Source organism: Pyxicephalus adspersus, chromosome 7 (genome assembly GCF_032062135.1).
Source record: "Pyxicephalus adspersus chromosome 7, UCB_Pads_2.0, whole genome shotgun sequence".
NCBI lineage: Eukaryota > Metazoa > Chordata > Amphibia > Anura > Pyxicephalidae > Pyxicephalus > Pyxicephalus adspersus.
In genome coordinates, this window is record NC_092864.1 from 23,255,909 (window position 1) to 23,270,843 (window position 14,935).

A 14,935-nucleotide genomic window follows, 5' to 3' on the forward strand; every position below is an offset into this window, starting at 1 on the left:
AAAAGACCTTTCTCTGTAGCATTAGGTCTCATTTCATTGTATAATTCATCTGCTTTATTTATTTGGAAGCCAAATGACTAATGCATGGAAGAATTCTCTGGAGCATCACATCCCCTTTTGAGTTATTTTTACATTCTGTCTAATTAAGGCAGTGATATTTGTAAGCACGGCAGTCGGTCTGTTCTTTTGTTAACAGTTGCTTAAGCATTATCAGTGGAGGAAGTCATGGCAGTATACTTTAGCTGAATTACAAAATAGATAATTTCTGAGATGGACATTTAAAACAAATTAAAGGGGCATGAAAGATACCATTCAATATCATTCAATATAGTAATTGGAAACACAAATCTGAAATATGTGTTTTGTGCTGTGAACATTTCTAAGGTTTATTAAAGTCAAACAAACCAGGGTTGGCCATTCAAAGCCAGATTAATGTGGCCATTTTTAAAAATGATTCCAACAAACAATTAGGTTGTGTGAAGGTGCATAATAAACGCAATAGATAATCTTTACTGAACGCAGGTAATTATTCCTTCTTCTATAATGCTGCGTACACACGTTCAATTTTTGTTGCTGGAAATTATCTTTCCTGGTCCTTTGTAGCAACTAAGGATTGACAGATAAACAATGTTCTGTTTCATGGAAAGGATGGAGAATGAGCAAGCAGCACCCCACTGAGCTCTTCTCCATTGACTTGTACAACGGTGGTTGTTTATAGATCCGTCAGGATGGATCCATGAATGACTTTGGCTAACTGCTGTGCACATTTAAGATTGTTGCCCAAGACTGGCCTGACCACTCGTATCAGGTTGGAATTACATTATGTGTATAGAGAGCCTAAGAGAGGTTTCTAAATTTATGGGACCAAGCAGTGGCTAGGGCTGGACAAATATAAACCTTATATGTATTTGCTGGCATCCTTGTTTTCTACATATAAACCTTTAAAACATGCAAGTATGATGCCTGATTCCAAGAATTGTGCCATTTCTAAGCATAATATACCCTCTGCCACAAAAACTCCAGGAAAGTAGGGGAGATAAGATGGGATAGAATCATGTGACAAAAGACTGTAGCCTTTAATTGTAAATTGGGACTGATTTATTAAAGGTCACTAAGACTGGAGAACATTGACTATCATGGGTAAATCTGGGTGATCTTTCAGCTGGATTGATTGCTGGATCACCAAGGTTCACACATTTTATTCCAATTTTTTGCAGCCTTTGCGTGCTTCAATAAACTAAACCTATTGTGCCTTGAAAACATGGCTGCTGGGTAAATGTAATAAATCTTCTTGCTTTGGTATAATGGTGTTTATAGAGTTTTTCCTGGATAGCATTAGTAGTTTACTGAATGACTTAGGGTTGTTCTACTTATGATCTATTGCTGAAGCTAGAACAGTCCAGTCTCTAAGGGGGTTAATGCTAGGCAATAATCTGATGACACATCAGCCTTGCCAACCCACTGCACTTCTCTGTTCTCCCCTCTAATAAGATCTGAAGGGATAAGTCTTAGGAAATCATATCCACAGAGCTGCCAGTAATGATGAATGGAGCAGAACACAGACATGTAATGCAATAGACTAGCACACTGGCCCTGATAAGCTTTTAGATGCTCATAAACAGAACCGTGTTAAGTGCTATATATCCATTAAGGTGGGGATATATCAATTTCCCCATTACCAGATCTAAACCCACTAATAGAATACATTTCCATCAATTACTTCAGAATGCCGCATGCTGTACTTTTTCTGTACAGTCGTCCTGAGGATTTGCGTTTCTGCAGAGAAATGAGACTGTAAAATAAAATCTACAAAGCGTATTTAGGATGGATGTAATATGATGCATTTTATTTGCAGCTGAAACGTGTTTGTTTTTTTATTGCCGACCATTTCTGCTAAGTATTAGGCATCGGCCTAGAGCGGGTGTTGCCATGTGACAAAGAACTGCAAGCAATTAAACAGAATACTTGCTCTTGCATATGGAATTGGGTTTATTGGGATGCTCTGGTATATGAAGCACTCTAGCCTATATTGGTGCAGGCAACAGAAAGTTAACAAGAGTGGTGGAATAATAATATTTTTATGGTTCAGTGTAGAAGAGACTTCCTTTACTTGGTTAGCTGTTAGAAAAATGCCCCCTTGCATTGGTGGTCAGTGTGGGTAAGAGATCAATTCAACATTGCTTACAGCTCCAGGAACCCTTAGCAACCTCAGGTGAATCCCTGGGGCAGTGGTCCACAAACTTTTGCAGGTCATGGACCACTAAATGCACGGACTTTAGCCTGCATGTCGTGTGTCACTCAAAGGGGAAGAAACTTCCCCCTAAAAAAAAGAACCTGCCCACTCTCCTATCACAGGACTGAGTCCAGAGACACAACCCGCCCACCGCCCTGAGCCTACGATGTCTCCAGGAGATGTAGTCCGCGGCTCTGGTCGGTGCACCCCCCCCCCAAGCAGGGTCCCTCTTCTGACTCCACTGGTGGATGCACTGGCCAGAGCCGCGGCCCACGTGTCAAACGGATGGGGGGGTTGGGGACCTCTGCCCTAGGGTACTATGGAACCCTGGTTGAGAAACATTAATCTACAGAGTTCCATTTTTAATCAAGATCTCTGTTCATGTACAAGAAACTGCATGTCCGTCCCATCTTTTTATTAATTCAAAACATTTAAAGAGTCAATTTTGCTCACAAAGTCAAGCCTGGTCACATTCTTTCAGACCTCAGTTCTCAGTTCTCTTTCAGACCCTATTCCTTCACATACAAAGCTCTTCCTTTTGCATACATTAAAAAATAAAGTATAAAAAAGGCATGGCAGAAAATGCAGCTTCTTGTGCATGAACAAGAATTCTAGACAGTACAGACCTGCTGAGTCAACATCCAGAGACTGGTTTAGGTAAATCATAAGACTTCCTAGAGTGAGGTGTCATACATAACTTGAAACCAGATCTCCATTTGATACAGAAATATGTTTTATTAAAAAAGAAAAGCATGAATATGAGCAGTCTGCACCAGAAGCAATGAAAGTTTTCTGGCAAATACTAAAATTGTCAGCAAGGACCTAGCTAGGAAAATATTAATAAGCCAGATAATGCTGTAATCTAGGCTAGAACAAAGTGTTCTGCATATTTATCACAAAGACTATCAAGAAATAAACATTTGGCATTCCTATCCAGTAAGTCCCAATATCTAAAGCCTGCAGATAACAATAAAATCCTGGAAAAATAAACAGAGCTCTACTCTGATAAGAAGAAAATTAAATCGATAGACAAATCTCTTTGGCAGCCATAGGGAGTGGCTGTGGTGGGATGGGCTGCTCATTAGAGGCGACCCCCAAAAAAAGTACTATACCTTCTTTTTAAGATATCACCCAGTTAAAAAAGTATAATATATTTCTTATTAGACCACTGACATCACAGGAGGTGGGGATTCCGGGATTCCTGGTTTGGTGTCTTGGGTGAAGGCAAATTGGTAAGTGATCATCTGGCACTGAACAGGTACTTTTTAGAGGAATATAGCATACATGTGATGCTGTCACCATTAAGAGAGAATTATGGATGTGCCTTGGCCTTCTTCATCTTCTGAGATACATCAGTAGAAAACTCTTGTTCTTTTTGAGACCTTTATTTATGTACACAATATAAAGCCAAATTAAAACCTCAGTAATTATTTACTATATGCTGTGTGTACAGTAATATAAACTCCTTCATTTTATGTAACTTTATGAAATCAGTGCTGTTGGAAAAAATAAATTACCTTGTGCTAGCAGAAATGTTGGACCGCTGCCCTCAAAATCAACAGGTTGCTAGGGCTATTTTGGTGATTGGAGCTATGTCTTGAAAGAGTCTATGGGCCTAAAATTGTATATAACAGATAATACCATTTTATTAAAGATCTACATACTCTGCTTTTTTGCGTTTGTGGTATGACCGCCTCCATGGATTCCTCCACGTTTTCCTTTTTGCTAGAGATAAGTCTGGGAGGAAGGCTGCCAGGGAACCTTCTATCTGATCTGGCTTTCCACACAAAGCGTGTTCCGTTGAGCAGTAGTAAGAACATTCTCCATAGAAACAAATGTTGTTTGCTGTAAGAAACCAAAACTAACATTAATTTCATTGATGAGAAATGTAAAAAAACATACATGTACAGTAAGTAAAAAAGCATTCGTAGTAAAAACAACACATACCATTAGAAATGTCATGTTTTTATAGTAAACCAGTAAATGGATATTTAAAATGTTAGGTTGGGTCCTCTCCTTCTTTATCACTGTCTGTATTAGTCTGTCATTTGCAACCCCTATTTAATGTACAGCGCTGCGTAAAATGTTGGCGCTATATAAATCCTGTTTATTAATAATAATAATAATAATAATTCTACACACAGATAAAAATATCACACACTACTAAAGTGCAGTCATTTGCAAATGTATATGCATACTCTTGCAAATATTACTTGTTCAAGCAATGGCTTTACATCATTGGGACCTGTGTTATAAGGCTTTTTTTTTGTCTCAGTGCTCCCCATTTATTACCCATTCACGTTTAAGGAAATGTGAAACAGCTTGAAGCACATCAAATGCATACACCACATAGGTGTGATAGACCCTTATGGAGTTACTTCCAAGGACTGCCTACTCTCTTGATTGTTATATCCATCCAAAATAAAGCAGACCTAAACCTATGTCCTTTTTCCCCGACACCAACATCCTCACCTTGGTCATCTTCTTAGTTCAGGGTCTTAAGTCATCTTGACTGTACACACCAGAATGACAAACTTTGGGAAACTTTCATTCCAAAGCAAGTATGACACATACACGGCTGAAATAACATTCTAGAAAGTATTTTAAACAGGCAGGCAACTTTGTTTTATTGCAGAAAAGACAGTCTCTGCTGTAATAAAAAGCCTTCCCACATTTTTTTCATTTTTAGGTTCAAATTCCACATTAACACACCACGGAAGTATGAATGGAATGGATAAATACAAAGGTATGTCTGATTTACTTATTGCTAGGTATGTCTTTGTTTGGGAGCCCAGCTATACAAGATTTAACCAGACTTAAGGAGTGCTTCAGCATATATTTCAATATTTATGAAATAAAAACCATTGTGACATTTATATATGGAATTTTTGGCGGCCAATGAAATATGGGTAATGGATTGCCCAAAGTGGCTTGTGAAGCAATTATATATGCTATATCAATATTTAATGAAAGTGGAGTTTCCTACAAAATATCAATAAAGGAGAGGCTTTGTACCTCTTAAAACAAATGACTATGTCACCAATATATAAAACACCAAAAAATAAAGCAAGTCCTTTCAAGATATAAAGCTTCGGGGCTTTACCATGCACAAAGGATACACTTAGCTCAAGCTGAAAAGGCTAATTACTACAGTGACTGATGATAGTAGCAGCCCTCCAATATATCTCCATATAAAAGTGTATTCCGGTGCTTTGCCAGAAAGAAATAAACCACTGTACAAAATCTCATTAAGCGTTGGGTATTACATGTATCTTATTACTGTATCTGCTTGAAAAATGCATATCAAATACCCTTATTGAATTCTCAGCATATTTCGCCTCTAGCTGCAGAATATAGCTGATAAATCTAATTTGATCGTTATTTAGAATCCTTACTATCATTTACAGACGTAACTACATATTTAATTGCCTCCTAATAAATGCCACAAGTTAAATTAGCGTTTTAAAAAAAAAACTAATAATTTTATTCTTAAACACTAGAGATTGCTGATAAAAACCGCATCATTCCTTTGTACTGCCACTAAACGTATTACCGGAGTCTAGAAAACAGACAAATGGGGACTCGTGAAAATAATATACCTTTAACGCAATCAAAATGCTGATGCATTGGAATAATACAGTAAACCAAGTCCCAGATTGAATTTCACGGAGTGGCTTAAGCGTCGCTATGCAGTACATTACTGAATATTGAATCAAAATATTGACAGCTTTCGCGGGGAGAGAACTTTATCACCCAAATATAAGTATTACCAGCCAGCAGAGGAAACAAAATTGCAAATTACTGAGAAGTTTTGGCAGGTTATGTTCTGAATATGTGAATAACAGCTCCCTGTGTAATCGCTGCAGGAAAAGGCATATTATTTGGCTAGCTTTTCAACGAAAGCACAGAAAATAATGGCTCATAAAAAAACTTTAAGAATAATATAAACTATGTTGTTTGGGAGAACCAATTGGAAAGAAGCATTTGTGATAATCTGGATTTCCACTTTAAAGCAGATGTACTAGAGGGTGCTGAGAAGTTCCTGGCTTTGTCCAGAAGAAGAGAGCCAGAGTTATGAAATAACACATTTATTCAACATATCCCCCCCTGAGACTGATGCACTTGGTACAGCGTAGTTGCAGCTTTTCTAGTCCATTCAAATAAAAGTCCTTTGGTTGGGCCACAAATCAGCTATCAGCAGCATCTTTGACGTCAGAAATGTTGCTCCTTCATGTGTTTCTTCAAATTCGGGAACAGATGTTAGTCCGAAGGGGCCAGTACAGGTGAGTAGGGGGGATGGTGGACCAATTAAAAACCCAGGGTGTTCAATTTGGCAGCCACAACGTTGGACATGTGCGCAAGTGCATTGTCCTGCAAAAAAAGGATCCCTTTGGTCAACTTTCCACTGTGTTTCGTCTTAATTGTTTCCTTCAGCTGGTCCAGGAGGTTAGCATAATACTGTCCAGTGATACTAGAGCCCTGAGGTAGGTAGTCCACCAACAGAATACCGTCTTTGTCTCAGAAAATGGACACCATAACTTTTTTGGCTGATTTCTGGGTTTGGAACTTCTTTGGCCGCGGGGACCCCCTGTGGCGCCATTCCTCTGACTGTTCCTTGGTTTCAGGATCATAGATGTGGAGCCAGGTTTCATCCCCAGTTACTAACCTAGCCAAAAAGTCCTGTGCAGCTTCAAAATGGTCCAAAACAGCTTTGGATGCTTCAATTCGTTCCTTCTTCTGATCAATGTTCAAACATTTTGGCACCCACTTCACTGAAAGCTTGCGCATGTCTAGGATAGTTGTGATAACAAACTCAACACGCTCCCGTGAGATGTCAAGTATCTGGGCTATTTTTTTAATGGATATTCGCCGGTCCTCACTAATCAGCTCATGGACAGCATCGCAGGTTGCCGGGTCAGTTGAGGTTGGGGGGGGCTCCCACTGCGGGGCTCATCTTCAACAGTGAAATGCCCAGTCTTGAAACAAGATATCCAGGTTTTGACAGTGCTGTAGCCATCATTTTAGTGTCCTCTGCCATCATTTTAGGAATTTGCACAGTTACATACTAAGATATTAGGCTGTCATATGACCCCACACTCATTTTTCTATTTTATCTGGAAGGGGGCAAAGCCAGGAACTTCTCAGCAACCCCTTGTATACATAGAGCTTTGGAAAGAATGGGCAGATTAAACTTTAGGGTTATAAACATACCAACAAATACATTTAAATAATAATACAATACATGGCCAAAAAAAAGTCACACACTTTAATATTTTTTGGACCATCTAGTTTTGATTATGGCACACATGGTATCATTTTGATAAGCTCATGCACTGTTACATAAGAACTCAATAACAAAGTCCCCCGCACTAAATAAATCATATCTTAGGAACCTTGTTATTTAATAAGTCAAAGACGAATGTACCAAGTACAGTAACCTATAATGACAAAACAGAATTCTTCCTACAAGAACCAAACTTCAATAAGCTTAAAACTGCTTACTTTGTATTACAGCTCTTGGCACATCATCACCTCACTCTGCACAGGTTTATTAAATAAGGCCATTGATGTCCTGTGTTTGAGCTGATGTTTTCTATCTATTTTGAGGATAAACAAATGATCCATACCCTTCACAATGTCAGTAAAGCAGGGTTCTCATAAAAGATAAAAGAAAAAGGCAGATGATGGGAACAAGATGAAGACTCTATAGTGATGACAGATACTTTACAAGAACATAAGTGTAGCCATGTTTTTTTTATATATCTTTCAGGAAATTTACAAAATATTTTACAACCATTTACAAATCACTGTAATATGTGCAGAGAATACATTTTGTTTTAATATCTTAGTCTAAACTAACAAATATATATTTTTAATATGATGTTGACAAGAAGTTTTTTGATTATAGCTTTCTAGACTGAATATTTAAAAGACTAAAAATAGGATGGTTGTCCACAATTACAATTTTTAAACCTAGATTGTGCAGATGTGCTAAGACTATGAAAAGAAGTATAGAATAACAGGTATTTAGGAACATTTCACCAGGCATGTACAGGAGTCTGAATATGCATTATTAAATTATAAAAACTTTACTAGGCTGCGTATAGAGGAGATAAAGAATGGCTGACAAAAAAATGCCTTTCCTTTGAATAATTAATGCATTCATTTTGGTATCATCTTAACAAGCTTAAGCAAAGTTACATATTGTATTTCTAAAGTCTTCTCCAGCATATCTCAAACATTCCCAACAGTGTTTAGGTCCGGACTTTGTGGTGGCAAAGTGTGAAAAAGGTTCCCTAAACCACTATTTCAAAATTGGAGCCAATGAATACTGGTAACATCATCTTCTTGGAATATGCCTATACCAATAAGGAAGAAAAAATCCATTGATGGAAAAAGCCAATCATTTAGGACATTCAGCTAGTCAGTAACCTCATTTTTTCTGGGCACATACCATTGCTGAACCTAGGCCTGACCAACTAAAGCAATTCCAGATCATAACACTGACCCTACATGATTGGGGACTTCTTTTGGCCAGACAGTGTATATTCCCAGTTATTTAGCTATTTGTACTTGACAATTTAGACAGCCTGGGGTCAAATGAAGTGTTATGGTTGCTGCTGTGTAATTGTTTGACCTCATACACAACTCTTCAAATCATATAACCTAAAATGCACATCATGAAATAAGTATGGGAGCTTCCATTAATGGCCTCCTTCCGATGCCATGTAATTTAATTATTGTGTTCTTCATTAGTTCTTTTTTGTCAGAGACACAATGTAAATTTATGTCACCATTACAAACTGGGCATCAGCATGACAGCCTGCCAGGCAGATAGACTGACAGAGTAAGACTAGATTCACAAAGACATCCTGGAGGATTGCAAAGTAATAGCTAGGAAAATGTTCTCAATGTTTACCCCATATTCAAGTGCATGTTTGCCTAACTTCAACATGAAGATGTTTGTGCAAATCCATTATGACGTTCGGGCCGAATAGATGACCAACGGACTTTGCATGCAACATCCACTTAATACCCAGCCGATCAAACATCCAGCTGACTAAACGTCAGTCTTGAATACTCTCTGGCATGAATATTAGTTGATGTAAACCAGCATTCTGTTAGCATCATGAACATTGGGTACAGAGGTGTGTACCCAAGAACACCTTGCAAGGGATAATTCCCTTGAGGTAAGTATTTACTTTGCAAAGAATCCCTAATCCCATGTAAAAAAAATTACAATAAAGGTAGTCACCATAGCTGCATCTCTTTTTACTAAACTAAGTAGTATATTCCTTGCAGGCTAGAACTTTACTTTTCTATGTGAACAACCAATATTACTACAGTAAATAAACCTCAATATCTGAATATTTTGTATTGATAGTCATTCAGCAAGAGTGGGAATTGTTTAGCCTGTTGTACATCCACTAAAGGTGGACTCGGTATTTGAAATAAATTTATTTTCAAAAATGAGGACTGCAAGCTGCTAAAAACAGAATATAAAAATCAAGCACAGTAAACTTTACAATGCAAAATAACTGCCAGTGATTTGTCTTTAAAGAGCTTCTTGCTTTCGTTGTTAATCCCAAATTTCAGCCCAGTGTGTTACATTTTCTAGCCACTCCCTGCAGTCAAAGTTTTTTCCTTAACACATTTCATTCCTGACTAAGCATGCAGGAATTACGCAAAGATCATTTATTATATACAGACTGTTATAAGACGTGCAACCAGAAAGATTTGCAGTCATAGAAAACTATGCTATAATGTATCCTTTCTGGGTATAATTAAAATCCAGATCTGGTACTGTGTCCACAACAGAAACATAAGGAGATTGGAATAGGCATGTGGTGACCTATTAAGGATCTTAAGGATGGCAAATCTCTTCAGATCCCTAAATTTAATCTAAAATACAAATTAGCTTTTAAGCCAGATACCCAAAACACATTTTATTTGTGTCTGATAACATTATTGTGAGTCTGTAAGATTCTTGCTGTGGCTAACCCTTTGTGTCATTTGTAAGAACACAACCAGGGTAGCTCAGAGGTTCTCAGATATCAAAGAGCTCCTTCCTTTAGCTCAAAGAAATCAACTAACCACAAATGATTATTATTATTAAACAGTATTTATATAGCACCAACATATTACGCAGTGCTGTACAAAGTCCATAGTCATGCCACTAACTGTGCCTCAAAGGGGCTCACAATCTAATGTCTCTACTTTAGTCATATGTCTTTAATACAGTCTAAGGTCAGTTTTGGGGGGAAGCCAATTAACCTAACTGCATTTTTTTTTGGAATGCGGGAGGAAACCGGAGTACCAAGAGAAAACCCAAGTAAACACAGGGAGAACCTGCAAACTCCATGTAGATAATGTCCTGGGGACATTGGGGATAAATTGACTGAAACAGTTGTTTTATTACATAACCATCAAAACATATGACCATGAATATATGTATATAACTTTATCAACAACACAATAACTGTACATACAACAATAAATCAGACAACATAACTTAATTAACTGTTTTAGCTGCAGATCCTGGCAGTGTAGAAATACAACACCATCTGGAATCTGTAGTAAACTGTTTTTTTTTGGCTCCCATTCCCACTGCACCACCTCAGGGGTTGATATCAATTAATGCAAACCCACCCCTGGCCTCACCATCTGTTTATCATTACCATTTTACCTTGTAACCTAGAAGACACCACACTAAAGATAGGTCCCCTCACTGCTTTCTAGGCACAAAGAGCACTATATTCCAGGACTTCAACCTCCAATCAACACCAGAAAACTGAACAGACCAGCAATACCTACACCTCAAAGGGCTGAATATCTTTCACCATTCCCAGTCAAAAGGCGAACATCAGCACATTTGTAGAGGAAGCCTATTTGGAATATTTCAGTTAAACTTGGTGATCAAGATAAGTCTTGGGCCCCTCATAAGGTGTGCAAACAGTGTGTCAAGGGTTTACGGATGTGGACAAAGGGAACACGTGATAAGATGCCATTTGGTATACCTATGGTTTGGTGAGAGCCAGGGGATCATTTTAGTGACTTTTTGTTACTTTTGTATATTGAAAACTTCAGGATATAACAAGAAAAATAAATGTAACATAGAGTATCCTAGTCTACCATCGGCTATACGCCCAGTGGCTAATTCAGATGAAATCCCAGTGCCGGTTCGTTACACTACCCTCTCTTGAAGAACATGATTATGGTGATGAACTAGGTGACAACAATGATGAAGAGTTTGAAATTGAAGAGGATTCTGTTCGGAAAGGATTTGATCAGCATGAGGGACTATCAAAGAAGGCTTCAGAACTCCAAGCATCAAGACTGCGTGAGAAAAACTTACTTGAAAAAGGAACTAAGGTATCGTACTTTAGAACCAGAGAAATTGCATTTCTGAAGTACTTTAGAACTGACAGTGGCTTTGTGTATTGCCATTACATATCTGGTTTATTGGAGGAATTGGGAATCCCAATCCATAACTCAACTGAATGGCAACTATTCATTGATAGCTCAAAGCGGAGCCTAAAGTGTGTCCTCCTTCAGAATGGCAATATATTTGGGTCAGTCCCAATTGGCCATTCTGTTTCTCTTTGTGAAGAATATGCGGACATAAAGAGAGTCATTGAGTTGCTGTAATATCACCAACACAATTGGGTCATCTGTGTTGACTTTAAAATGGTATGCTTCCTTCTTGGTTATCGATGCGGATACACCAAGTATCCCTGTTATCTGTGCATGTGGAGAAAGCAGAGCTCGTGAGAGGCATTGGGTGGAAAGGAATTGCCCTCCAAGATCTCCCCTAAAACCAGGTGATCCAAACATTCTACATTGGCCACTTGTTGATAAAAAGAATATTATATTCCCGCCTCTGCACATGAAACTGGGTCTGATCAAGCAGTTCGTTAAAGCTTTGCCAACTGAAGGAGACTGTTTCAAGTACCTTATTTTGGCATTTTTTAGCCTGTCATTTGAAAAAATTAAAGGCCGGTGTGTTTGATGGTCCACAGATTCGGCAGCTCATCAAAGATGAACATTTCATTAGGACAATGTCAGAAGTCGAAATGAATGCTTGGTTATCAATCAAAGCCATTGTCAAGGACTTTTTTGGAAACACACAAGCAAATAATTACACAGAAATTGTCCAGAAACTCTTGGAGAGCTACAAAATGCTTGGCTGCAATATGAGCATCAAGGTGCATTTTCTGCATAGCCATCTTTCTAACTTCCCAGAAAACCTTAGTGCAGTCAGTGATGAGCAAGGTGAACGATTCCACCAAGATTGGAAGGTCATGGAAGGACGGTATCAGGGTAGATGGGATGTACATATGATGGCTGACTATTGTTGGAGCATCCAGCAGGATTGTCCTAACACTGAACACTCCAGGAAAAGATATAAGCATAAATTTTTACCTTAACCGATTACCTGGTTAATTTTCAAATGTTTTACTGTAAAAAAAAATGTCATAGTGTAACAATAAATCCTTTGTATGAACAAAAGAAAATAAAATAAACAGTACATTCAAGTTTATATTTCATTATTTTTTCATTGTATGTAAAATTTGTATGTTTGATTGACAAAAACTGGATGTGACAGCAAAAAACTGGGGTCATTTCTAGATTTAAGTGTAAGATCTAATTAAAAAAAAATGCTTTCCCCAGTGTTATTGCTCCTTTCAATCCTTAACTAACAGACCTGAACAAGGTCACCAAAGACTTCTGCCTTGAGTGAATGGATCCAACACTCTACTCCTCTAATATATAACCTAATCTATCAAAATATCTGCAAATATCTTGGGTTTTATTTACCCAATATGTTCAACTGGTCCCAAGATTGAAAAGGAATATAGTGGCATACTTTGCATTAGGGCTTATACATTCTGATGTATCATAAAATAACATGGTATGTTATCATATTGTACAATTCAAGTGGATATGAGATATTGCATTAATTATATAAAATACACAATTGTACACTGGATCTGTAAAAACAAATATTTAAATCTTATAAGCAATATAAAGCATGCCTAATAAACAGCGGAACCATCTGCTTTTTAAGCAAAGCACATCCTCAAGCTGCCTCTTTGCTTAGTGTGATAACAATTTTTGTTTCATTTTCTCAGTGGCGTCCCTTGTGATAAAAATAAATGATTTATAAGGAAATCTTCCAAGGAACAGGCAGGCTTAACATACCCACATCTGATTTAAATTTCATTGCCACATGAAAAAGTTTTCATTTATTAAGGTAAATACAATGCAGTCTTTTACTTGGTATAACAATGGTGGTGGAGTCATTGTCCAGCTACCTTCAAATGTCATGTTGATGCAGGCACTTAAGACCTTGCAAAAAGACAGCCTTGACTGCTAGAAGCAAACAGGGTTGGTATTGGCCTGTTGGGTGTATATATATTTTATGCCATAATTTAAATGTTCATGTGTAATTTATTATGCGGGTCACTGTAGATTATTATGCATTAAGGTATGCATAGACATCAAATTATTTTTAGTTGTCTACCAACCCTTTTTATTACCAAAGTTGTAATAAATGAGTTGCCAGGGCTCATGTCGGTTTCTGTATTGAATGCTTGTTACAATGAGCCCACATAGACTTGCATAGGACAATTTCCCAAGTTTTTCTTGACAAAGCCCTATAATGCCTAGACCTTTGTTTCTTGACTAGGGTTCAGCCAGAGTTTGCTAGGGATCCTTAAGCAATGAGCATTTTAACGCTCAGTTAAGTTTAACAGATACCAATCATCTTTTTGGTAACCTATCAACCTATCTCTAAAGGCTGACATTTTGTCCATTAACCAGCAAATCAAGAGGCATTCTTGCTAGTGACCAAAACAATAATGTACTGTGAGCTGGGGATATAGTAATTATAGGAGGGGGTCCCTGAAGACCTGGACGTTATTTAAAGTGGTTCGGCTATAATAAAATAGTCGAGAAAAATTGATCTAGGCTGATAACTACGTTTGGTAAAAATTAAATTAATATATTTCCAGCATAGTTGTTGACTTATCCAACCAACACTGGATTTGCATTGTTTCTTGGCTCTTTCATTTGCTCAGCCATATGTTCAACTAATGGACAACATCTCCATTCATTATCAAACTATACATTCAGCCTTCCAGAGTATCTTCTTCTGGGCCCTGTTCCCCGGGACGATAAACATTTGTTTATTTATCAATTGGTAATTGGGATATACTTTTGAATTGGGTGCAGCGTGATTGAAAACTGAATTCAAACCACAGCTGGTGATTGAACCACAGATGGTTGAGGTAAATTTTAATTTAAAGAATACAATGCACTTGCATTTTAGTGCAACACAACATGATGTCCTGGGATGGGCAAAATGCTGCATTTCTAGTTTATGGACGTTGCAGGGTGTTGGCAGTCCAGGCTTTACTTCATATTTTCTAATTCATATTGAAATGGTGAAGATTTTCCTTTATGACTGAGGAGCATAGTAAAATACTGCAGTCAGCAAAACTGTGAAAACATTGCTGATTACTGGTGTAAGAGACTCAATAACGACATGGCTTCTCATGCACAGATCACTATCTTCCAATGTTCCTAAACTGAGGGTAGTCATTGAATTGCCAATGTGTTTTTTTGGTTAGAGCTGTTCCTGGATGAGACTCATCAACTTGTACAACACAAGCAATTTTATAAAAAAAAACTTGAAATATT

At 37.7% G+C, this 14,935-nt stretch overlaps 1 protein-coding gene across 1 annotated transcript in view; it reads right to left on the reverse strand.

Moving 5' to 3' along the window:
* FAM20C (FAM20C golgi associated secretory pathway kinase) overlaps window positions 1-14,935 on the reverse strand; it is a 113,763-nt gene that overhangs the window by 13,847 nt on the left and 84,981 nt on the right. Inside the window, exon 6 of the mRNA XM_072417829.1 lies at window positions 3,898-4,078. Coding sequence (XP_072273930.1) covers window positions 3,898-4,078 — 181 coding nt within the window. The remainder of the gene's footprint in view (window positions 1-3,897; window positions 4,079-14,935) is intronic.